At 43.0% G+C, this 25,677-nt stretch overlaps 1 protein-coding gene across 9 annotated transcripts in view; it reads left to right on the top strand.

Moving 5' to 3' along the window:
• ANKS1B (ankyrin repeat and sterile alpha motif domain containing 1B) overlaps nucleotides 1-25,677 on the top strand; it is a 908,578-nt gene that overhangs the window by 829,425 nt on the left and 53,476 nt on the right. For 5 of the 9 annotated variants that reach the window (XM_075011344.1, XM_075011364.1, XM_075011372.1 and 2 more), the window contains one exon: nucleotides 22,517-22,645. In XM_075011344.1, coding sequence (XP_074867445.1) covers nucleotides 22,517-22,645 — 129 coding nt within the window. Of the gene's footprint in view, nucleotides 1-15,979; nucleotides 16,055-22,516; nucleotides 22,646-25,677 lie in introns of all 9 variants that reach the window. The other 4 variants (XM_075011319.1, XM_075011325.1, XM_075011389.1 and 1 more) reach the window with 2 other exon arrangements.

Consider the following 25,677-nt stretch of genomic DNA (forward strand, 5'->3'; position numbering starts at 1 on the left):
CTGCCTCCTGTGCCCCCCATGTCGATAGATCTGGGCAGAGATGAATAGGGTTGTTCTTTGTGGACTCTATAGCATTCCATAGCAGAGTTTAGAAGTAGCTCCTCTTCCACAAGTCCTCTCATAACCCTTCCTTGTGGTAGTAGTCTCTTGCGCTGCCTGTTCTAAACAGGCAAATGTATGAGCTCCCGAGACAAAATTCTGTTTTAAGCTGTGTTTTCATCAGTATTCAGAAAACATTAGCTTCACCTCTCCTTTACATGAGAAGGTGCCGATTCCTAGCCCTGGCTGTGACAGCGACCCAGATAAAATGAGGTGGCAGACCCTCACTAAAGAGAAGACAATCATGAGAGAGGTTTGCAGGGAAACTAACGAGGGGTCTGCCTGCTTCCTGTACTGGGTGTGCCTGCCCTTTTCTAAGGAAGTTTAAAATCACAGGGTTTATCTGGACGTCTTTAAAAGGATTGTGATTGATTTATATAATGACTTATGCGCCCATCACCGTTGCAATCAACATTTAAATCAAACCGTCAACAGCATAAATGAGTCCCTTCTCTGTACTCCTTCAACCACGCATAAATAACGTACTGATGATTTTAAATCAAGCATATGTTTGACCAAAAAGATGTGTCTTCTACCACTCTAAAGGTCAATAAATTTAAGCTGCCTGCAAAAGTGCCTCTGGATGATTTCTGCTGTTCGTTATGTGCAGGGAGAAAGATACCCAGTTCTAAATCATGTAATGCTTTGCAGTGTACATCGAAAATAAAACTTGGAATTGCACCAAAAAACAGATGGGAAGCCAGTGCAGTTCATGGAGCACATTTGTAATATGAACAGTTCACTTCACTAGGCAGGCGGGCTGTTACATTCTGCTCTGTGTAAAGCTTCCAAGTAGTCTTCAAGCATAGCCCCAAGTAGTTCAACCTTAAAGTGGCAAAGACTGTTCAAATGGGTGTGTAATAGCCCTTGCTCGCTGAGCAAAGGCAGCAATCTCTTTGTTAAGTGTGTGCAGAAGAAAAAGCAATTTAAAATGCAGATGAAAAAATGAAACCCATCTGCTACCTGGGAATCCAAGAGCAGTTGATGAATTCCATTTGTTAAGGCAAACATGTCTAGGAAAGTCAAATTCGATTTTTTTTTCTTCAAATTAAAACCTGACTGTTGTATAGTTCCACCCTATGGAATTAGGGATCCCCTTCTAATCCAGAAACAGAGCTGGAGAACATTGCATGGTGTACAAGTGTGCATTCAATCATAATGCTAGGGCTTTCACAGTCAGAGGAGGTTTGATTGAAGTCCATGGGCGGGAGGGAATATATCCCTGTACTTACTTAACCGCTTTTCCTATGAAAAGTACTCCTTTGGAGGACACAAACTTAGGTGTCTGTATATGACATATCTCATTATTTGTGGGAAAACAGACTGATTTGTGCACGTTTTATCACTTTGTTCACTCTCCCCTCTTCCTCTTTTAGTCTCTAATGTATTTCTAAGTTTCTTTTTAGCATCTCAACCACCTTTCACTTTGCTCTTTCCCTGTGTTAATGTCCTCATCCTCCAGCATCTCTTCCCGAGATATATGTGGACTTTTCAGGAAAAAAAAATTGCTTTTCCTGAAAGTTCATGATATGTGTCTCATATCCAAGTGGAGAACAGGGCAATTAGAACCTCTACTGCTTCAAAGCACTTGAAAAAAGACTTGTTTTATTCCCTGGGATCTGGTAAACTGTGAATGCTCTTCTGCCCCTTCTCTCACCTTTTCAGTGAAAAATTAGTGCTAGTCATTCAACAGGATTCCGGCAGATACCACATGAAAAAGCTAGGCCCAGAATGTGAACACAACTTGGGATAGCTGCTGTGTTAGCACCTGAATGCAAATCTGTTTGGATTCTCTGCTAGCTCTGGTACTGGTGTGTGCAGAACTCCTATTGATGTCAATGAGACTATCAGTAACTCCATGATGTGACCATTCTCAGTTTGCGAGAGTCATGAGTGAACCAATCTAGTCTCAGAATAAGTATTTTAGTTCTGAGAGTGGGGCAGGGTTTGGCATCTTGACGTTTGCCCCAAATGTTTTGTTGAAATTAACTTTATTTGGAAACATAGGACTGAAAGGGACCTCTTGGCTCATTAAGTGGAGTCTCCTGGTATCATAGACAACTCCATCATGTGAGCAATTCTCATACGTTTATTAAGATCAGTTTTAAAACTGGTTAGTCTGTTGTCCCTGGGGCTCCTAGTGAAAGGCTACTGCAGATCTTTAGTCTCTCCCAAAAATTCTTCCTGACAGTACAATGTTCAGGTTGATCCTAAGCACAGGCAGGCTGGGCTCTGCTGTACTTGGCATTCTCTTCTCATCCAAAGATGCATGTTACTTTCCTTTGTGCTAGACTGACTTCTTCGCTAGCAGCGCTGAAAGTATCATACCCTCTCCCCCTGACCCCCCAACCCACTAGCTATAGTACTTCTCACAGACATCTCCTTTTAATTCTACTATGTTACTGAGATGGTTTGCATATTTCCTTATTCTGTTCACCCTTTCTCTGCCAGGTTCCATTCAAGGGGTATACGCTTCATCATAGAGGGATTTATGTGCATTCAGATAACAGCATCAAGTCCACAGTGCTGTAATTTTGGAGGGATTTTTAGATTAAGTTTTCATTGCATATTTCATGGGCACATTTTAGCTTACACCGAGGAGAAGCTACTGAATGAATGACAGCTTGCAGCTTTATAGCTTACTGAAAAGAACACGTGGCTCCATCACTGTTCACTTTAGCTCTTTTCTCAACTTTGTTTGATTTTATAGCTTTCTGGCATTCCTATTTTGAGCCTTAATCTAAAATTCAAAGAACACATTTTAGAAGAACCCATGTGCTCTAGTTGTTCTGTCATTAATATGACACATCTTTACTATATTCTATATATTAATCATCAAGCATGCTGATTATTGCATTAGATATCAATCCTCGTGCTTTTGCTAAGACAAGACCATTTTAAAGGACAAAAGGTTTGCATCACTTTCCTAAATCATAATGAGATCTTATTTCTAAATATCTGTGACTTATTTGCTTAACTGAGATAAGACTGGATTAAATTTGTTTAACACACTGTCGGCAGATGGGATACTGGGCTGGATGGACCTTTGGTCTGACCCAGTATGGCCATTCTTATGTTCTTATGTTTTTTTTTAACACAGGTGAGCCTGCCACCAAGATATGCAGGAGATCAGACTAAATAATCATCAGACATATATTCTGTGTAGTACATGGAAATAAAAAAGAGCAATGTGGAGATTTTCAAAAGAGCCTATGGGATTTGAGTGCCTAGTGCCTTTTAAAATCCCAGCCAAAATGTCAAGATCTTGGAAATCTCAGTAGTTGACTGGAAAAAACAAAATTGCCAAAATGTATCCCAGATAATTGTGAAAAGGACTTTGTGACACCTGTAAAGATAGGACTGGCTAGCTAGTGTATCATTGGTATTGAAGACAGAAGAGGATTTAATGCTGAACTTGCAAGTTACAGATGAACATGCTCAAATCAGCATATTCAGTGTAGCTCTAGTTACACTCAAGATTACTAAACCTTGAAATTGGAATGAAAATCACTGATTCATTTGTTTGGGGAATAAATGAAATGATTCTTGAAGGTCAGCAAAAGACAGCTTGTCACAGGCAACTGAGCTCTTTTCAGAGGAGCATATTAATCTCTGTGTTCAAAGGGTCCATTGAGAAGATCAGAGTAGAGATGTAACTTGAGCATCTTTACTTGCCGTAGCAGTCAAAGCGTACTTGTGGAAATGTAAGGCCCAATGGAGTTCATATTCATCCAAGTGTCAGGCCTTTGTTCTTGCCTCCTCCAGTATGACTGAGAGAATGTTCTGTAGCTCCCAAATGGGACTGCCACTGAACAGTGCTTGCCCCTGTTCTCCTTCTTTCTGGCAGCTGAAGCCGAGCACAGGTTAGTTTGCAGAACATGACAGGAGATTACACTGGTGGAAGCTGCTGCTTCTAAGGTGTGGTTGGCAGGTCTTTGGAGTCCAGTGCCTTCTACAGAACGGTCCGCACTGTGGTGCACTTAATGATCCTGATGTTCGCTACCATCAATACTAACTGATAAACTTTGTGGAAACAGATTTTTTAGGGCAATGACTAAGGGCCAGATTAAAAGGTCATTGATGGCTATGGAAAGAGCACTCTTGAACTTAGTGAGGTTGAGAAACCTCGAAGATCCATCATTTGTGGTGAAACTTGTGAGTGTGAAAAGGAAGACTGGTTAAGTTCCTTAAGAAAAGCTGCTTAAAACCTCAGCTCTTTAAAAATTCTACAGACGACAAAGAAAGTCTAACACCTAAGCTACGTCTACACTAGAGCACTCTTTCAAAAGGGTGCCTTTCGAAAGAGAGTAGTTGAAAGATGCCCTTTGGTATGGGAGTGTCCACACATGGGCTGAGGCTGGCATTGTCGATTGATGCTGTCAAAAGGGCCATCCACTCTTTTGAAAGGGGCCAACGAGCCCTTCAAAAGAGAGCATCTACACGTACCCATGTCCTCTTTCGAAAGAAGGAACCAAGAAACGCCGGGGCTGCATGGCAGACAAGCCCTTCCGGGGCCACAGCCGGCCCCCAGCTTCAAAGGGTCCCTCCCCAACACCACCCTGCACAGCATGAGGCCTGCAGAGCTGCTACCAGCTCCGCAGACACAGTGCCTGCAGGACAGAGCATGAAAGAGCAGCAGCTGGAAACCCTGTTTGCTGCTGCCAGCGGAGTGGTCGCCCTTTTGGCCACAGCAGTGGTGGCCACCCTGCAGCTCCGGTTGGGTGAGGCCCCCCAGTGGCAGCCAGGGATGACCCAGACCTTTGGCCCCTTTGGTGCCACCGCCACTCCTGGGTGCTCTGCTGGCTCTGGAGCTACCCCACCAGCTCAGACTGGTGGGAGCACCTGGTCACGGAGGAGTGGGAAGACGACCAGTGGATCTGGAATTTCAGGATGCGATGGCAGATCTTTATGGAGCTCTGCCAGTGGCTGTCCCCCGCGCAGGGACATGAGGACACTCAGGTGCAGCGTGCCGTCCCGTGGAGAAGAGGGCTGCGATTGCTGTCTGGAAGCTGGCCACTCCAGACAGCTGCCACCCCGTGGGACACCAATTTGGTGTGAGGAAGGCCACAGTTGGGGCCATAGTGATGGAGGTAAGGAGGGCCAGGCCATGCACCCACGGGGAGGCCTGGCATATCCCGCACAGCCCTCGCAGGTGTGCAGGTCTCCCCTCCTGCAGATGGTGCGCGCCCTCAATATGATGCTCCTCCAGAGGGTGGTCCAGATTGGGGATCTGGACGTAGCCATCACTTTGCTGCACTTGGGTTTCCAAATTGGGTCGGGGCCCTCGACGGGACACACATACCCAGCCACACCCTGAAGCACAGCCGAGGACAGTATATAAGTAAGAGGGACTACCGCTCCATGGTGCTGCAGGCTATGATGGACAGCTGGGGCCACTTCCAGGACATCTAAGTACGTTGGCCCAGCTGCACCCATGACACACATTTTCTGCAGTTCAGGCCTGTGCCGCTGACTGGAAGCAGGGACCTACATCCCCCAGAGGGAGATGCCGCTGCGGGACACCACAGTGCCCCTCTTCCTCGTGGCTGATGCAGCATATCGACTCCAGCCCTGGCACATGCAGCCCTATATGGGCCACCCCATCCCGAGCTAGGAGCAGTTTAACACCCAGCTCAATCATGCTCGTAATGTGGTTGAGTGAACCTTTGGCTGTCTCAAGGCCTGGTGGCACTGCCTCCTAGCACTCCAGAATGTGGGTATTTTCAATATCCCCTTGGTGGTGGGCACCTGCTGCATGCTCCATAATATTGTGGAGGGTAAGGGGGTGGCCTTTGTACACAGGTGGGTGGCTGAGGCTACCCCCAGCTGGTCGCCACCCCTAGCGGCCACGCCCACCATGACGGGGTCCATGTCTGGGAGGCACTGTGTCAATAATTTTACCAGGGGCCCTGGTGAGCACTGCCCTGGCCACCGCTAGCATATCTACCACACATGACTCTCCACCCTGTGCACCCCCATTGCCATCTCCCACACGCAGCCCCCTAACCCCTCGCACATTGCCCCCAACCTCCCACATACTCACTTCCCCAGTGGGCACACAGGGATATGGGTTAAATAAACTGTTATTATTCAACACAACAAAGGATTTTTTTTCAAATTATGCCAAACGTTATCATACACCTATATACAGGTGGGGGGGTGAACTATTTGCAGGAGAGGGGGCCATGGGTGGCCTGCGTGGGGGGCCCTTTCTGCAGGGCAGGGGTGGACAGCCTCGACCCATGCCGGCCATGGGACCCATGCTCCCCGATCCGGGGTCCCCGACGGGGCTGGGAGGGTGCAGGGAGGATGGGGAGGTAGGGCTGGGGGTCTGTCCCAGATGGGTGATTGGCTTCTCCAAGGTAGCTGGCGGGAGAGCTCAAATGAGAGGGGCCACAGGGGGGATGGCAGGAGGAGGCATCCAGCCCAGCAGCTCCCTGAAAGTGCCAGCCACATCCCTTGGGGTGCCCATCAGTTCCATCCGGTGCCAGGTGGCCTTGCCCTCCTCGACACAGAGGCGCCGCTTTGCCACTTCCACCTGCCAGCAGATGGAGGCAGTGAGGTGGAGTGAGATGGAGGTCCTCTGCCACCTGCCTTTGGCCCCTCCAGGAGTGGGGTTGCCCTGGCTCTGCCAGTGGCACTGCACGGTCCTTGTCCCTTGCCTTGGGGGGCTGTTGGGCACTTGGGAGGGTGTGAGGCTCTCCCAGCCATTGGATGGTGCAGCTGCAAAAATAGGAGGACAGAGAAGGAGAGGCCATGAGTACCTATCCATGGCCCAAGCCCCCCATCCCCTGGCGGGTGGTGGGTCCCCCTCCCCTGTCTGATGGTGGGGCAGCCCTGGCGGCCTATGGTGGTGGCAGGGTCCCCATCCCCATGGGGGCAGCTCCCTTGTGTGGTCTGGCCCTGGCCATCCCCTCCCCCGGGAGCGGAGCACAGCATTATCCATAGGAGTGGGTGCTGAAGGCCACTGGTGGCTGTGCCCCCATCCCAAGGACCACAGCCCAGCTGGGCTTTGGCTGGCCAGGGTCCCCTAGGGGGTTGGAGGGACCCTCTGGTGAGCATGCAGCCTCCACCATGTGGTCTGGGGTATGTGCCCTGTCCGGTATATACCTGATGGTCCACTGTTGAGGTCAGGAGATGTCCTGGCTGAGGCACAGCTGGAGGTGCGGGAGGGGAGCTCTATGACAAGGTCCCCCTCCTCGCTGGACCAGTCTGCCTCTGCGGCAAGCTCTGGTTCTGGCCCTGCTGGCATTGCGCTGGCCAACAGTCCTGGCTCCTCAGGTTGAGGCTCCTCCGCAGAGGCATTGAGGATGGAGGTTGGGGAGATGGTGTTCTGTGGGTCTAGAAGGCTTCGGAGCTCCCGGAAAATGGGCACAAAGCAGGGGCAGCCCCTGACCAGCTGGCCAAGTCCTGAGCCCAGGCATACCCCTGTCACAACTCCTTGACCTGGCTTCAAACCTTGTCTGGAGTGCAGGCAGGGTGGCCACAGGTAGTCAGGCCCTCAGCCAGTCGAGCAAAAGCGGATGCATTCCGTTACTTTGTGCCCGTTTCACACAGGACGTCCTCCTCTTGCCATAGGCCCAGCAGGTCCTGGAGCTCATGCGCCATCCAGCAGGGGGCACACTTCCCCCTCAACCTGGCTGGCCCCCTGGGAACCCTGGGCACACTGAGAGTGGGGGGCCTGGGGCTTCTCTCCTCACTGGCTGCAGGCCATGCTGTGCCGGTATCTGCTGTGGGTCTGGCTGAGGCGTGCAGGGTCACCGTGTCTGATGGCTACTGCCTGCACACTCTCAGCTTCCTGCAATGGGGTATCTGGGTGCATGCAGCTTTAATGGCTGCTGCATGCAGAGACCATAGAGCCCCGCAGGCACTGGACAGCACGTCTCTGCCTAACTGCTGATCACTGACGTGGTGGACCCTGCTCTTTGGAAAGAGCAGGTCGTGGAACGTCAACACATGCCTTCTTTCGAAAGGGGCGGCTTTTCCTGTTTCATGTTTGGAAGAGTGATTCGGCAGCTGGGGCACATTCCTTCAATTTCATTTTCAAAAGACCACACAGCGTGTGTACACGTGCCACTCACTCTTTCGAAAGAGGGCATGGGCTTTCAGAAATAATGACTAGTGTAGACACAGCTCTAGAGTGACAATCCATCAAACATTGCAGGACCAGCCCTAACTAATTTATTGTGCTGGCCTTTGCGCATTGAAATATTGTTCTGATTGGAAGGAGGACGTTTCATTTCTCAAAAGACTGGGGAAAAACAGAATTCACTTATTCTTGGGCTAGGAAATTCACTGAAGAGAGCATCTAGGGCTGAACCCTAGGTCAACTCTGTTTTTAAGCTTTTCTGAGATTTTTGTTTTTATTATTTGATTTGATGTTCTATTCTAGAGCTTAAGGGCTAAGTAATGTGAGAGGATAATAGCTTGGTTATGTACATGAAGTAAAATAATTCCAATAAGTGTGGTGCTATAGAGGAATGTGAAGGTTTTGTATATCTGCAATTAATTGAAGATTTAGGATAACACCTAGAAGTGGAACAATACCTACTGGCAGCAACTAAATATTATTTCAGTTGAGTAAAAACATAATAAAAACTTGAGAGGGAGATACAGGTTTCTGTGAAGAGATGAGGAAGAATATTTTCAGTTCTTTATATCTTGAACAAGTGTTTTACAAACATTAATAAATTTATTTCACAGTGTCCTTGAGAATACCATGGGTGAATATCATGCCCTCCATTTACGCCTAGGAAAGCTGACACACACAGGCTGTGTCCGTACTCCAAAGTTTTGTCGACAAAACTCGGAGCATCTACACACAAAAGGCATTTTGTCACCAGAATCTCAGCAAAACAGATAACTTTCTCTAACTGCGTTATGCCTCTCCACATTGAGGAATAACACTTCTGTCGACAGACGTCTGTCAAGAAAAGTGCAGTATAGATGCTCCATGGCCCTTTCGTTGATAGACAGGGCTTCCAGTTCCCTGAGCAGCCCTGCTTGCAGAGCTTCTGGTCAGCTGTTCTGTCAAGAGAAGGCCGGGTAATCTGGCTGCTCTGTCGACAGAGTGGATTGCTCTTTCAATCTCCTTTTATGTGTAGATGCAATCTGTCAAGAGAAGTTTTGCCAGGAAATCCTTCCGGTAAATGTTACTGAAAGAATGTTGTCTTTTTGCCTTCAATTTGATCTGACTAAATGTCACCAAACTCACTTCTCTGAATATGGACTACTAGTGTATTGAACATGGCAAAGTTAACTATAAAAAAGGAATTAAGAACTAACTCAGAAATTTCTGGTTGAAAAATCCTGGTATTCTAAAAAACATGACTCAGTTTTGCTTTTGAATCAGTGCAGTGGGATGTGGATTAGATTTGCACATTGTTTCAGCATGCAGAGTCTAAGACAATTGTGTCACTTTAATAGCTGGGGTTGATGGTATGGTTAATGCCATAAATGCTAAACTAAAATGGGGATGTTTGTGATAACTAATCACTTATATGCTTTCTCACTTATACAAGCATTATTTTTGTAAGGATCATCTGGATGATCCAGTGAGTGTGATTGTACCGCTCAACAAAGTAACTCTGATTTTAATAAAACAAAAAAATCAAGGATCCCTGGAGTCCAGACAAAGAGCTCTATGCACTGATATGCAAATCTTTTAGCTCCTGGAAAGTACTAAGGCCCTCAAATGGAGCTAGAGTACTTTTCAAAAAAAATATTTTATGTATTTTAGGTGCCTAAACATGGATAATTGGTCCTTAACAAGTTTAAATATTATGTTCTCAGCTCTTAAATGGTGGTTGTTAGTACAGAACTTTGTGGTTCATTGTCTGCCAGAAGCTCCACGTTAAATCATTGCCTGCAGTGAAAAATCGGTGTAGCTATGATCAAATTTCTTTAGTCCCAAGATTATGAACATTTTCTTTGTTAAATCTGTCCAGCAGTCAATATGATGACAGTTTGAGGGTTCCCCCCATCTTTTACACAGTATTACCACTGAGATGCATACACACAGGAAACCGAACACGACAACCTCCAAAGATGTCCAGTCTGAGGGTAACTGACAGATGCAATAAGCTGGGGAGCATTTGTAAGGAAAAACAGTAGCATGGGGAAGTGGTCAGTCAGCAAAAGATTTGGTGTGTGCTGTATATCGGCACACTATTACAGTAACTGCAAGGATATATCTGGCTCTGAGGAAACTGGCACGTTTTCTCATATTGCACAAGACACTAATAGTCTAGACAGACTGGCAGAAGGAACCTTAAGCAATCTCCCCCTTATAAAACCCAACTCCTGTAACAGGACAAAAACAAATGTGAAACCAGCTTGTAGTCTACCCAGTCTCTCTGCATGTAGTAATTCATCTCAACCACAGGCAGACTGGTTGAGTGGAGAGAAATTCCAACCTGGGTATCAGAGGTTCCAATGGCAGAGGTCTTCTGCAGGTTCACAGACCATCCAGGGAAACCTTTTCTTCTGTTTGTGTCAAAGGACAACTTCAAGATACGTACTTCTGCAACAGATGCTGGGAGCCAGTATTCACGGCTCAAGTTGCTTTCTTAGGAAGATGTCACATTTCTGGAAATCCTTCTCACATCAAGAATTACCAGGAAAGCAGGACCCCCTTCATTTTCACTAGGGAGGCCAGAGGGGCTTGTTTGTGAAAGTAACCTTTAGCTGTTCCTACTTTGGCTATCCCTCCCTCCCTGTCCTCAGAGCTTGGAGACTCTCTGGAAAACGATGGGGCTACATGAGGGCCGTCTCTGCTCTGAACATTGATTTTCATGGGATTATAAAAGCACCATGCAAGCCCAGGCATCCCAGTTCATTCCTTCCTGTGGCCAGCTGTAGCTCAAAGGACCTGCTCTCCACTCCCAAAGTGATTTTTTGGGGGGGCCGGAGGGAGGGTTAATTTCAAATTACCTTAATTTTTAGTACAAAATTGAATTATAATGCGCTAGTTAGTGTTGGGTATTTTGTGTCAATCTACGTATGGTTTTTGTTCTGAGTCCTGTAGACCTGGGTAGGAGAAATGTATTTCAGTTTTTGTGCCTGGTGCCCCTCCAGTGATGGACCTGCATATGCATTGTTTATTATGCTTGGGAGAGGAACAGTGGAAACAACAGAACATTGCTGCTGCTCATTCATGCCAACTGCTCACTGCCCCTTCTTCCTCTGAGTTCTTCCCTGTGACTTCTCTGGGACTCAACAGAAAGAACTGAGATTCCTGGATCTGCCCATCTGTTTTACAACTGATGTTCCAAAAAGAGATTCCGTGCACAGGAAACCCACTCTACTAGCAGGAACACTAGCTAGGAACATGCTGCTTTATTCAGCTGCATAGTAGCTGGAGGAAACACCTGCTAGCTAAACAGGAAGTAAAGGAGGGATGGAACATGGCACCAATCTATAACACTCTTAAGTGACTCATTTAACCCCTTGATGACCATTTTAGTGCAGGCTCCAAATATTTCATGTGGCAAGAGAGCACTCACATAACCCTCGTCGCCTCTGGAGGACTGCTTTCTGGGTGGATTTTGAGCTCTAGTCCATTAGGGGTTGCATCACACAATCATCATTATGCACAGGCAACTTGCTGAAAGATCCACAGTTACACCAGTGTAGCGGTTAGGACCATTATAAAAGATCATTATGATCATATTGGTCTGACTTTCTGCACAGCAGACTAGGGACTTTTCACCTGCGGCGCGCAAATACTCACTAGCTGGTTTGGAACATATTTTTAGATGGATATCCAGGCTTGATTTAAAATGGTCAGGTGACAGAGACTTCACCACCTCCCTAGGTAAATAGTTCCAATGGTTAATTATTCTCACTATTTAAAAACTTGCACCTTATTTCTAGTCTGACATTATTTTATTTTCAGTTCCAGTCACTGGCTTTTTTACTGCCATTGTCTGTTAAACTGAAGATCTCTCTGCTTTCGGAAAGCTTTTCCCCTATAGGACTGCGATCAAGTTCCCTGTTAACCTTTTGTTGGATAAACTAAATAGACTGAGCTTCTCTAGCTTCTCACTGGTGGGTTTTCCAGGCTACAGATCGTTCTTGTTGTTCTGTTCTGAAATACTTCAAATTTGCCAGCAATCTTTTTTTAAATTGCAGAACTGGAATCTGTGTCCCTGGGATGGCCTCGTGCATGCTGTGTCACCTCCCTATATGTACTCAGGAGTCCCTTGCTTATATGTTGAAGGAGCCCATTTGCTCTCTTGGCCACTGCATTGCATTGTGAGCATCTGTTCAGTCTCAGAGACAGCCCCCACCCCACCCCCCACACACAGGTGCTGAATATAGGAAATAAATGCAAGCTTCTTCCTCTCAGCTGTCTTCACAGTAGTGCAACCGTGGGTCTGTTCTATAGCTCTCAAGCAGTCAGCATTGTTCATTTATCCCGTGGCTCAGCAAAACATGCAGCATCTCTGATTACAGCTGGCTGGATCAGATCCTGCTCTGAAAATGTCTACAGGACGTCCACTCTCTCATGACTAGGCAAGGTTAATGTAATGTTGTGTAGCCATGTTGGTCCCACTATTTTAGTGAGAAAATGTGGGTGAGGTAATATCTTTTATTGGACCATCTTCTGTTGATGAGAAAGAGAGAGAAGCTTTTCAGCTTACACAGAGCTTTTCACCAAAGCACTTGAAGTTGGTCCAATAAAAGATATTACCTGAGCCCCCTAGTCTCTCTAATGGCCAAGATTAAAGCATTTTTAATTCCAGCATTTACTATTTTATTTGCGGGTAGGGAGGGTAATGAAGTTACAGTAGAAATTTTTTTATAAGTCGCTACCTGGCAGCCCTTCCCAAGTTCTCAAAGTGTTACAAACTCACTATCAGTATTTTAATAGATGCAGCCTCTGTTTGCTGGGGACAGAAAGCCATTATGAACTCTGTGTGTGGCATTTAAGGACATGGTGTGCGGGACCAAAAAAAGGGTGAGATGCGTACAACCTTTTCTCTTCTCTTCCTCTGCACCTATCCTCCCTTGTTACCTTGTGTTAGAAGGGTTCGTATCTTAGATGGTTATTGGTGTGCTGGCAGATAGGACACCTGAGATGTGGAGACTTGGTCCTAATCTTGACTCTGCTGTTGATTTCTCCATCCTGGTGTGCAGGCTGTGGGGTGAGCTGGGGATTAGGCGTTTGCAGGAGGTGGCTCCAAGTTGAAGGGGCTCAGGACTGAGGCAAGGAGCTGATGTTCAGGACTTGGGCCCCAGCTTACCTCCAGGAACTCCCATTCAGTGACACAGTGGTCGTGCTAACTCAGGCTTCCTGCATGATGTGACACCACATCCCGTGTTGTGCCCTGGAATTGCCCAGCAGCAGGTCCAGTTCCGACATGGGACAGCCAGACCATGGAGGTTGCCAGACAAGAGCGGTTCAACCTGTATTCCATCACATAAAATAAAGCTGTGCTGAGGTAATCCTTCAGGAGAACTAATGTTAAATGTGTAAAGTACCTTTCTTTAGTTTAATAGTCCATTTGTAACTGATACAGATCAGATTACTCATGTACTAATGCACTATAAATGTAGCTAGTTTTGCAAAAGTATAATTCCCTTCCTTCACAGAAATGTCATCTGCAGGTAGTCACAAAGTCATTCTCTGGAGTGTCTCATCAGCGGAAGAGTAGGCATGAGAAGACCTGACAATTTGGGGTAGCTAAAGAGAGGAATCAAAGGACCACGAAGAAAGGGGTGTGGACAAAACTGTGTGAAACAGTTAAAGAGGAGTATTTGATGCAGCATTAAGACCTTGGAAATATATTTCAAGATGGCTAATATCCTGAGGTGGGTCAGAAGCAAGGTTGATAGGTGTGGGAAGGGGTATATGTTTTGAAGAGGATTGCAGAATCAGGATGGACAAGGAGAATGGAAAGGCCAAAGCTATGTTTTCATTAAATATTTCTTGCCATCAGAGTGTAAGGGTATGTCTAGACAGCAGCATTATTCCAGAAGAGTTATTCCAGAACAATTTATTTTGACATAACGCTGCTACACACAAAATGCATTTCAAAATAGCACTTATCTGTGTCAAAATACAGCATTTACACACAACAGAGCATATTTCAAAATAGATCCATTGGACGTACGATGGCTTATTTCAAAATAGGCTCTATTCCCTGCCTTAACAGCACCTATTTTGAAATAGCAATTTTGAAATAAGCGCTATTTCTCAGGGAATGAGGTTTACCTATTTCAAAATAAGCCAACTGCTATTTCAAAATTATTTTGAAATAGCTGTTGTGTGGTGTAGATGCTGGCAAAGTTATTTCAAAATAAAAGCTGTTATTTTGAAATAACTTTATGTTGATCTACCCTTAGTGTCCTGTGGATCCTGGAACTCAAATTATTCAGTACACCACTGGGGCATGGTGCCTCTAGATATGACTTTTGGGGAACAAAATGGAGAGGCAAAAACTGGACAACATAGATGGGAAGGCTTAAAATGTTCTGATTTGAGATGAAGCGGGTCTTTGCCCATGAAAGCTTATGCTCCAATAAATGTGTTAGTCTCTAAGGTGCCAGAGGACTTCTTGTTATATTTTTTATAAAATTTGTGGAAATTTGAGGGAAATAAAGACAAGCAAAGGATACTGGTTTGCCAGTAGCTAGTCTGGGAGGTCTCACAGTTCACTCCAGAGGAAGCCAATCTGCTTTTGCCAGTCACCAGAATGTTAGCAGTGATTTAGCCCATCATCCAGCAAGGCATCCAGATTTCAGACAGCAAAAGGTAAGGGCAACAATTGCTTCCTTGGAGACAGTTATGTCTGTTTGAATGCTAACTTTATGGACAAAGATACTAAATTATTGTTGTCTTTAGCTGCTAGCTCTGCTGTGTATACTGTAGTTAAACTATTGATGTATTAATTGCTAACTATTCTAGATACGGCAGTTGGATTTCTCATGTGTTTAATGCCTTTTGTTGCTGCCTGCTCAGGATACTGTGGGCAGTTCCCATGTCTGGTGCTTATTTTAGTTGCTTGGCTCCCATGAAATGTTATCTTAGCATTTCTTGCAGTGTCACAGTGGCTTTCTTGATGGCATCTCACCAAGGGAAATCTGCAGAAGGGACCAACAGATACTACATCTATATGGTTCTGTTGCTTTTGCTACAGTTACTGCAGTATGATCCTTACTTTGCTGTTATTAACAAAGGCTGCTTGTGAAATACTGGAGGGGTAGTATGAGATGAATTGTGCCCATTTGCTTGACTTCAGGGAGATGCATTAGTGCAGTGGAGGGCAGTATTTGGCCCTATATATTTCTATGAAAGGTAATTACTGTTGGAGGGAGGTGGAGGATGATCATTTCACTTTACTGTCTTGCATTCTCTTACATTAATGACTACAGTGTGAATGGAATTCTAAGTTATTTTACTCTTATTTTTCCTAATTCCCCTTCCCCACAAAAAAACCTCCATGAACCTCTCTTCACCCATGCCAACATAATATACCAAAAAAAAATACAATTGAGCTTGTGACTATAAAGAAACTGAAAGGAAGCCATTTTGCCTCCTGTCTATTTATTTTATTTATTTTTTCTTTGTTTTCCATTTTCCTTTTCACAGAACTGCATTTCCCCAACGTTTCTGATGAAATTATTTTTATTGTGTGTGCAATTGAAATCTCTTCAGAAGTCTCTAAATAAACTATACTTTCTTCCAGTCAATCCTAAAAATGTTTTGTCGGCGAATAAAGGAAAGCTGACTCTAAGTACTGCCGTTTTAAAACTGGTTTTGTTTTTTATAATGTTGTTACAGTCTTTTTATTTTCATACTTATTATTTCTGCTTTTTTGATGGCTGTAGTGCACTAATATATACAAGATGAGATGTAGTTTTCTGTTTATATTAGCAGTCTTCTGTCTGTGAGATATGGACCAACCAGAATGCAGGATTTCCTTTCTCATCGATGCATCAGGTTCATAATGTAAGATTCTGTAATAAATGGCTACATTGTCACTGTATGGAAGTGTAATGTGTTGCCATGGTGTTGTTAGTACTTATATGGGTGTCATGTTGAAATTGCAAACTAATTTCTACTGTCGGCTGATGAGTGGGATTATGTGTGTGTACATTCATTTATCATGGTGTGTGATTAGTTTTATGTGGATCGTATGACTGGAGACAAAGGAATTTTTTAGTCCTAGAGTTAAGTTAAAACTTACCTAATGGTAAGTGTGCTCCAGTAATTTTTGTTTGCTCATGTTTTAAGCAAGAATGAGTAAATTGCTTAGTTTGTGCTCCCTGTCTTGTGCATCAGCCTCACTGTTAGTCAGTAGGACCCACACACATATTATCTAAATGATGAATTTTGAGGTGATGCCATTTTTACTATGGCAATAAGCCATTTCTTGTGAATTACATGTGGCCTTGGTAATGTCCCTGATCGGTGTAATTTATGTAGAAAACTGTGCTGTTCAAGTGATGGTAAAACACTTTTCTGTATTGCAACAAGCTAAGCAGAACTCCCTTTCTCCTCCTCTCTCTTTCTCTTAAAGTTCACTTTTTTCACATATATGCTGCTTTTATAAGGTCCCATGCACATGATATGACTGCCGTTTTGGATTACCTTTGTGATGGGAGGATCTCTCAGCTCCCATTCTTTGGAATGTTTGCAGTTTGTTCAAACATACACCAACAAATTTTTCAAATCATTTCAAAATCTACTTTTTTTTTAAAGACAGAAAAAAGACCAAATATATAAAACATTCCAAAGTAGCCCTAGGAAATCTCTTTCCTGACAGTAGACATTTAAAAAAGAATTGAGCTAGATTTTGGCTGGTCCCACAGAACACTTAAAATTCCTCCAGGGATAATACATTTAAAATTTCAGCTAAAAGCAATGCATTGTATGTGCTCCTCTTTATAGTTCTGGCAACTAATGTACAGTGCTGAAAGTAAGACATCTGGCTTTACTGGTGGACAATCACGACAAATAGTCCCTGTTTACAGAAACAAATTCAAAACCCTCTGAAGCAGACCTACTCTAGCTTGTCTGTGTTATGTTTTGTCCCTTCCGTATTTTAAAATGAGATTATGAATGGTTTAGAGAGTTGATTAAAAAAAATTTCTTGGGATCACTTCTGATATCTCTGTCTCTGCAGCCAGATTCCTTAGTTACCAGGAGTCAAACTGCAGAAGCAAACATTAAAACTAACTTAGGTGTAGCAATTCTAAAAGTGGCCTAACCGTTTTAATCTACATTTTCAGTGTCACTCATGAATATGACATAAATCAGTCCTTTCAGGGCTCAAAGCAAGAGGAGTAGCAGGAAGCTGGACGTCTTTCCAATCCCAATGGTATAGAGTACTGTAAAAACATGAGACATCTGATTTTAAACTCTGACATTTAGGCTCTGTCTACACTTGCATTCCTCTTTCAAAAGACGTATGCAAGTGAGGGAAATTGAAAACGCAAATGAGATGCAGATTTGCATTTGGGGCTCCTCATTTGCATATTCTTATTTCAAAATAGCTTCTTTCGAAAGAAGATATCCAGTATAACCCCTGCTCTTTAAAAAATAAGCCCCGTCTTCGAAAGAATCCTTCTACCCTTTTTTTATGGGAAGAAGGATTCTTTCAAAGAGGGAGCTTACTTTCGAAAGAGCAGAGTCTACACTGGTTTTCTTCTTTCGAAAGAAGCTATTTTGAAATAAGAATATGCAAATGAGGGGCCAGATATACAAATCTGCATCTCGATTGCATTTTTGATTCCCCTCATTTGCATACCTCTTTGGAAAGAGGAATGCAAGTCTAGACACAGCCTTATGGCTAGAAAATCCATCACTGATGAAGGATTGAATCCTGCCCTCCTGGGCTTGGCTTGGGATTTTCTTGTAAGGGGAAAGTCTATATCTGTGGAAGGGAAGAGAAGAAAACATTTCTCTCTCAGGGTAGTTTGGGGAAAACAAACAGCATAGTGGCTGTTGGGAGCTGCAGGGGGTGGATGAGCAGAATGTTAAAATAAGACCTAAGGAGAGAGCCTGGTAGGTATACAGTGCTGCCACAAGTATCTGAAAAAATTTCTTTGATATCTGAAAAAAACTAAAGATATTCAAGGAATAAATGTATCGTATGTGTCAGTTCATCACAGGGATCTCACCTCCACATTTATGGTACATTTTACTAATGAAATGTTCAGTTGTTTGGTTAGCTCTGGGTCGTGCAAATAAAAGTATAATCAGTGCTCTTTTTGTAATAGAAGAGGAGCCAGTACTCAGATAGCTCCCTGTCCCCCCTCCCGCCTCAGCTAGTCCCACAGCTGGGGCTGCTGAGGCACCAGTACTGATTACCAGCAAGTATTGGCTCAGAAAAAGCACTGAGTATGAAAAACAAAAGATTTATAAGAACATATCCACTGTTAAAAACTAATCTAAATGTAGTAGGCCCAGAATATTAGCTTATAAATGGAGAAATATAATATAATATAATATAATATAATATATGTGGCTGAAAGTGTATTAGATGCTTGTGAATAGGCCTGAATCCCAATATATGGACCGTATGTTAGTATCCAGACTCACCATTCATGTTTGGCATTATTTGTAACTTGGAAGTTTCATCATAAGCTTCCTCCTTAAGACCTACAGTTTCTCTTCTTTAGGGATCTCCTCTTGCCCAGAGAGCTGCTTCCACTCCTTTATATCTTTGGATGGACTTAACTAGATTGCCCTGGCAACATGACTTGGATATAATCATCCCAAGTTTCAGTCCAGAATTTTAGTGAATCTCCAGAAAAGTGCCTCTATTCCTGTACAGGGGCTTGGACTCCGACCTGTTATCCCAAGAATAAATAGAAAGGCACGGTCACTGTCCTGAACAGTTGACAATGTGACTTTACACGTGATGAGAGATGTGAAGATGAAAAGCAGGAGGGAAACGATGTAGTTGGGAAAGACAAAGTCTACTTCTTAGTTGATACGCACAGGCACATTTGTGCCAGTCTAAGTCTTTTCAAATGGCAATTATTATTATTGACTTAGTAGAAGTAGTGGGTATTGGCAGTAGCATCTTAAATTATAAGGAGCTTTGTGGGAGACAACCAAAAAGAAATCAGATGAAAAAATAGCTTCAGCTGAATACTAAAGACCACATGATATAGTTACTAAAGAGCATTACAGGACTCTGTGGGTAACAGGTCTCCATTTTAATCAGTGAAGAATAAAACACACTTACAATGTTTAATTTTTTGCTGCCTTTCTTAGTAGTTGCTATCTCTACAGGGAGATGCTGATTGGAATACACAAAAAGTCTTCAATTCCTATAGTCTGTCAGTGACAGCAGTTATCTGTAGCTCTCTCAGGTGTGTTGTGTTTAGATCCACCATTGTAGACCCAAACACTGGGGAGTTTTATCAGGTTTTTTTTTACTCTAAATGTAAAGGGAATAGGGTCTTTATTTGGATGATTGTACTTATAAACTGAGTGATTAGCACAAGGGAATGGTACCTTTACAGTCCCTCATTCATGATCTTTGTTGTTTCAGCTAAAGATTATTTATCACTTCCTCAAGAGTGCCACTTCCTAGTTCTTTTATACACTAGGCCTGTCTGATAGCAATATTCAGCCTCTGCTGCCACTGCTCTCTGTTTACACACCAACATATTGATTCCTGAACAGCTTTTCAAGGTTTTTGTTTAATATTTTTACTTCTTAATATCTTCTGTGCAAAAATACTGTAAGAAGTTCATTAATTCTGTTTACTCTTTCTCTACTCTGACCTGTGAGTATGAAAGCAAATCTTCATAGGGCCAGCGCAACCTGGACCTGTAGGGGGATGACCCCTTGTCATTTCTACTGTGGGAATCCAGATCCTACATTATTAAGATCCTTTCAATACCCAGGCTCCAAGAAGCAAGGATCAGTCTTTATCTTGTATGGCTTCTTTACTCCATCCATAATTGTATCAGGCCTGTTCCATAGCAGTGTCCTCTTGCTACCTGCATGGGCTATGCTCTCCTGCAGAAGTTTCCTCCCATAAATTTTCCAGCAGATCTTTATGTCATCAAAAGCCACTACTAAAGAAAGATCAAAGTCTTAAGGCAAGAGGATTTCAAGTGTTCTGATATCTAGGGGCTGTGAAAATGGAACACTGGGGACAACATGAACTCTCCCAAAGGATTCAGTCCTGCTGTCCTTGTATTTGGTAGTGTATCTCCCACTGAATTCAGAGAGAAGAGAATCAAGTTTAAAAATCCCTGCCCTTTCTTTTTCATCACATTGAACCAGCATTTTTGTAAAAGTGGGTGAATAGTCTCTGAACACATCACAGCATGCCATAAACTGGAGCAGTGGCAACACTGCTTTCCTTGCAAAATGTGAGCCTTGCAGCTACGCGGCCTACACTGCTAACTTCTGCAGAGGGACATTCCATATATCTGACTAGGTGCTTATAAAGTCCCCATTTCTGGAGTAGCTAAGCAACATTAAATAGGCAGATTGTGAATTACCGTAGTGCTGTGGAAGGGAGCAATAAATGTTGGCATTTAGTAGCTTCTGCTTGTTTTATGATGTGTGCACTTGCTTTAAGTTATCCCATTGGCAGGGTAACATTGATGTTTCCAGATTTACCTCTTGCTTTCATTGCAGTTGTGCGAGTTTCTGTCCTTTCACTACTGTGTGACACATGACAATGGATGTACAGTCCGTGTTTTGTTTATTCTGTCCTGGTTTAATTCATAAGGCAGCTGTTTGCTAGACTTAGAATATTTTCATATGTTTTATCTCAATTATTAAGTGTTGCCATAACCTCTTAAAGAAGGAATTTCATTCCAATCCCATTTTTCTATTAATAGGTTAAATTACATGTTAATTAACTGTCAATAATTTGTTGCCAATTCCAACCCAAACTGGAAAAAATGTATTGCAAAGATCCTTGTAGACACAAAGGTAGAACAAAACGAAGCAGAAAATAATTATGGGGAGAGGACAACCGTAATAGAGAGAGACCTGTTGCAGAAAAAGAGAGCATTTCTGCAAGTCAGTTGTATCCCCGGAAAATGATGCATGATGGGAAGCATCCATATCTGGATCATCAAGTCTGTGATGGCCTTTTGGATTGGACCTCTACAACCTTTTCCTCTGGGAGAAAATAGATGGAACAATTGAGAACAGTGTCAGAGGAGGGTAACAGAAAAAGACAGAAGTCAATACAAATGTTAAGTGTAAAAGTGAAAAGGAAATGATATTAAATATACAGGCAGACGTCAATAAAAGGTGATCAAAGTAATTAAGTAGGTAGAGAGCTTAAAGAGGAATGAATATATAGACTGTAATGATTTAACAAAACAGCAGTCCTGCAGCACGGTAAAGACTAACAAAATAATTTATTAGGTGATGAATGTTCATGGGACAGACCCACTTCTTCCCATGAAAGCTCATCACATAATAAATTATTTCGGTAGTCTTTAAGGTGCTAGAAGATTGCTTTTTTGGTTTGAGAAGTTAGACTATCACAGCTACTTCTCTGTGACTATAATTATTTTAAAATAAGAAAAAAGAGACCCGGCTCCCAGCTCAGGAGATTAAAATTTGGGGATAATAAGGAAAAATTTACAATGGGAGTGAACAGTAAGAATTATTCAAAGCAAGGAGCTTTCATACACACAAGATGTTTGCAATAAATGTAGACAACTGAGCTTTCAAAGATCTGCTTATAACTCTTTTTGTTAGCCTGAAAAACAATCTTACTATGAATTTCTTTCATTCCATAGTGAATTGTTGGTGACTGTTGGTGGCAACAAATTTTTCTTGATTAGCTGGCTGTGGCTCACTGCCCTGGCACAAAATTTTGCTCTTCAGAACTGTATTTTGCTTTCTAATATGTGAAAGTCTCCATAATTACAACAGCATGTTTAGCTTTGTACCCTTACATGTTTATAGACAAAAAGTATTTAAATCCTGTCAAGGTCTGAATTTTTTGGATTATTTGAAAAAATATATATACAGTATATTGTATTAATGACATAAATTGGGGTAATGGGACATGTGTTAGCTGTGCAGAAAAGTCTGCAAAACACAAAGTGGAATTATATTTCTATGAATGGGAGAGATTTTTCTGTATTTCATGACTTTCCAAGCTCTCACTTTTTTATACATGTCTTTTAGACTTCTTTTTTTTTTTTTTTGGAAGAATTCAAGTGTTTAACAATTTTATTCTAAAAGTAAACCAATTAAGTTCAAACATCACCAAACTGTACAGAAGGTGATTCTTGGATTATAAACTGAGCAGTGAAAAGTACTATATACAAGTTAGTTTCAAATTTTATATTATTTATATAACAAAGATAGTTAGTACACACTACATGTAAAGCAATTATAGCAATAGCGAGCTTACTTTATAGCTAATTTGCATCCAGCCTATATTGCTTTTAGAATAAATATGATTTTCAGACAGGAGACTGGGGAGAACCATCTATTACCTTACGGCCACCTAACGAAGCCACAGCATCAACTCCAGTACAGTACTGGCAACATCACCCAGAGAAACTCATCTTCCAGTCATGTGATTATAAAGCATTTGTAAGTATCTGTAAAATCAGAGCTTTGGTTTTCGATAGATTGCACATACATGTGTTTCTGATTGTTAAATGCTGATGATGTTGGCTATTTTTTAACGTATAATATTTTCCAGACATAAGAGGTCGTTATCTATTTTTCATGGACCAAGGTATTTCCATAGTTAACAAATAAGAAGCAAAATATTTTATATTTTGGTTCTCTGATATTGCAGTCCATGCAACCATAGCAACTGAGAAATGAAGCCATCAGAAACAGGCTCAAGGGCTGTCCAAGTGACAGTGAAAGGAAATGGCCATGCTGTCTGTGACCATGCTTTCTTCCACAGTCTTATAAACTGATGCCTTTATGCACCCAGCACACAAGTTCAGCCATAATAGAATTTTCAAATGATAACATATCTATTAAAAGGATGTTACAACCACAGGTAAACTTCTAAGGGCTCATGGCCCCATATCCTATATGTATGCAACAGCAAGAAAAGAAATCTTTTACAGCAAAACGATAGTAGAAAGTAGCCTCAAGATTATGTAGAGTGTTGTAGACAAAACTGGGGTTTTGTCAATAAAACTCATGGAGCATCTATACACAAAAGCATTTTGTGTGCAGAAACTGACAACAAAAAAGCCATGTAGATGCTCCAGGAGCCCTTTTGTCAACAGGGTAGATCAGAAGATCAATCCACTTTTATGTGTAGATACGGTCCGTCAAGAGAAGTTTTGTTGGAACATCTATTCGACAGTAACTTCTGTAGACAGATGCATCTAGTGTAGACATAGCCTATATGATTGCGGGGGTGGGGGGGGCATTGTTTGTTTTTTTACTATATACTATTGAAATACTGTACTACAGGTTTAACCACTCTAGTCCGGCACGCTCTCATCCAGCAACATCCATAGTCTGGCATGATTTTAATTAGCTGGGTGACCACTTATCCTGGGTGTGGCCAAGTTTCCCATGGTCCCATAAAGTTTGTTTACAGTCTCCAGCCCAGGATCTCAGTGTTCTGTGCTGTTATTTAGCTCTAACTTACCCCAAATGTCTTCCAAGAGCCCAGTAAGCAGTGTAAGTGTTGGTAATGCTGCTAGAAAACATTGATCTCCTGTGGTCCAGCAAATTCTTTCATTCAGCACTAGTCAGGTCTTGAAGGTGCCAGACTAGAAAGGTTCAACTTGTAGAATGTCAAATGGAGGTTGTTACTACATAGCAGCTGTGTCTATATTACCACCTTCCTTCGAAGGAAGGATGGTAATGAGGCTGTTCGGAGTTTACTAATGAAGTGCTGCCGTGCATAGGCAGCACTTCATTAAGCAAATTCCCCCCCTCCCCCCGCATCAACTCTGAAGTTTTAAACTTCGAAGTACCGGCACGCATCTAGCCACAACGCACCCGCTGGTACTTCGAAGATGCCCTGGCACTTCAAAGTACCGGCGGGTGAGCCGCGTCTAGACGTGTTCTGGTACTTCGAAGTTTAAAACTTTGGAGTTACCGCAGGGGGGAATTCACTCAATGAAGTGCTGCCTGTGCATGGCAGCACTTCATTAGTAAACTCCGAACAGCCTCATTACCATACTTCCTTCAAAGGAAGGTGGTAATGTAGACACAGCCAATGTGTATGAAACAAAAAGACCTAGCAATAAATGAATTTGGAGGGAGAACTTATAAGCAGTGACAGCAAGTAGTTTCTCAAATTAAACACAAAACACTCCCTCTTCTGTAGCAAGTGTCTACACTGAAGCAGTACAGAACAACTGTACCAGTTAAAGTGTAGACATACCCTTAGACAGTATGCTGTGCGTTAAATGTTCGGATAGCAAAGATTGTTCCAGTGTGAATGTTCTTCTATAAGGGACCAATCTTGCTTGCCCAGATGTCAGTAACAAAACTCCCATTCACTTTAGTGAAGCCAGATCAGTCCCTGACTGGGACTTGATCCAAGGTTTAGGTAGAGTTTCAGATGTTTAGCTTACATGCTTCAATTTCAATTTACTTTATAACATACTATACTTAACTGAATATAACTAGTCTACGCTATTTTTACACAGTTGTACTGGGCATGTTTGCCTTTCTATTTTAGCTGTAGTTGTCCTCAGTCCTGTAAGAGCTGCCATGCAGAGTGTGTGGTGCCCTCCCCAGGTGGCTGTTGCATGCGACTCGGGGAGCACATGGCTAGCCCCACGTAGGCTGCCACACAAGTAATTGGCCCCACCTGATTGTTGGGCTGTAGTCTACTCTTTCTGAGCATCCCCTCTCCTGCCCCAGTCCACAGGCGCAAGCCGTGAGCGGCTGCCTGCTCTGACGGCCAGAACAGATCATGGACTTCAGTGTGTTCTGATTCCCACAGAAACTCACCAGTTCATCCGATGCCGCTAACACACCTTTTGTCTGAGTAAAACATAGACACAGGTATTTAATTTCAGTTTTTCTCCCCTGCAGCAACTAGAAGATGAGTGTGGCTCAAGGTGATTTGAGTTTCATAGGTAGCTGTCCCAGGGATGCCAACCAATAGTTCCTGGCATGTTAGAAGGTGTAAGAAAAAAGAAAAAGAAAATATCCCCCAAGATATTTCATAGAAATCAGTTAGGGCTCACAGGGTGTTCTAGGTGTAAAGCCTGACTTTTCCTGCCCCCAAGAGCATACAGTCTGAAAAGACAATAATCTTATGGGACCTTGCACATCAATAAAGCTTTTATGCCAAGGATCTCTGTAAGACACTTAAAAGGTGGATATGACTATTTCTGGATTTATAAATGAGCAAACCGAGGCCCAGAGAAGTTTAATGGCCACACAGCAAGCCAGTGGCTGAATACAGCTAAATTTGTATTTTGTATTCAGAACATTTGTATTTCAAATGGAATTTCAAGCAACCAAAGGGACCAGGTCCAAACTGGGTACTGTGCTATTCTAGCTATATTCCGTTTTTCAACATGAATCCATACAACAGAATAGGTGTCGTTTTCTGCGATTCATGCTGTCATCAGTCTCCAAAGCCCTTAATAAATTTGTAACTGTTTTGTAATGTGGTTCAAAGACCA

This window comes from Carettochelys insculpta, chromosome 1 (assembly GCF_033958435.1).
Source record: "Carettochelys insculpta isolate YL-2023 chromosome 1, ASM3395843v1, whole genome shotgun sequence".
In the NCBI taxonomy this organism is placed as follows: domain Eukaryota; kingdom Metazoa; phylum Chordata; order Testudines; family Carettochelyidae; genus Carettochelys; species Carettochelys insculpta.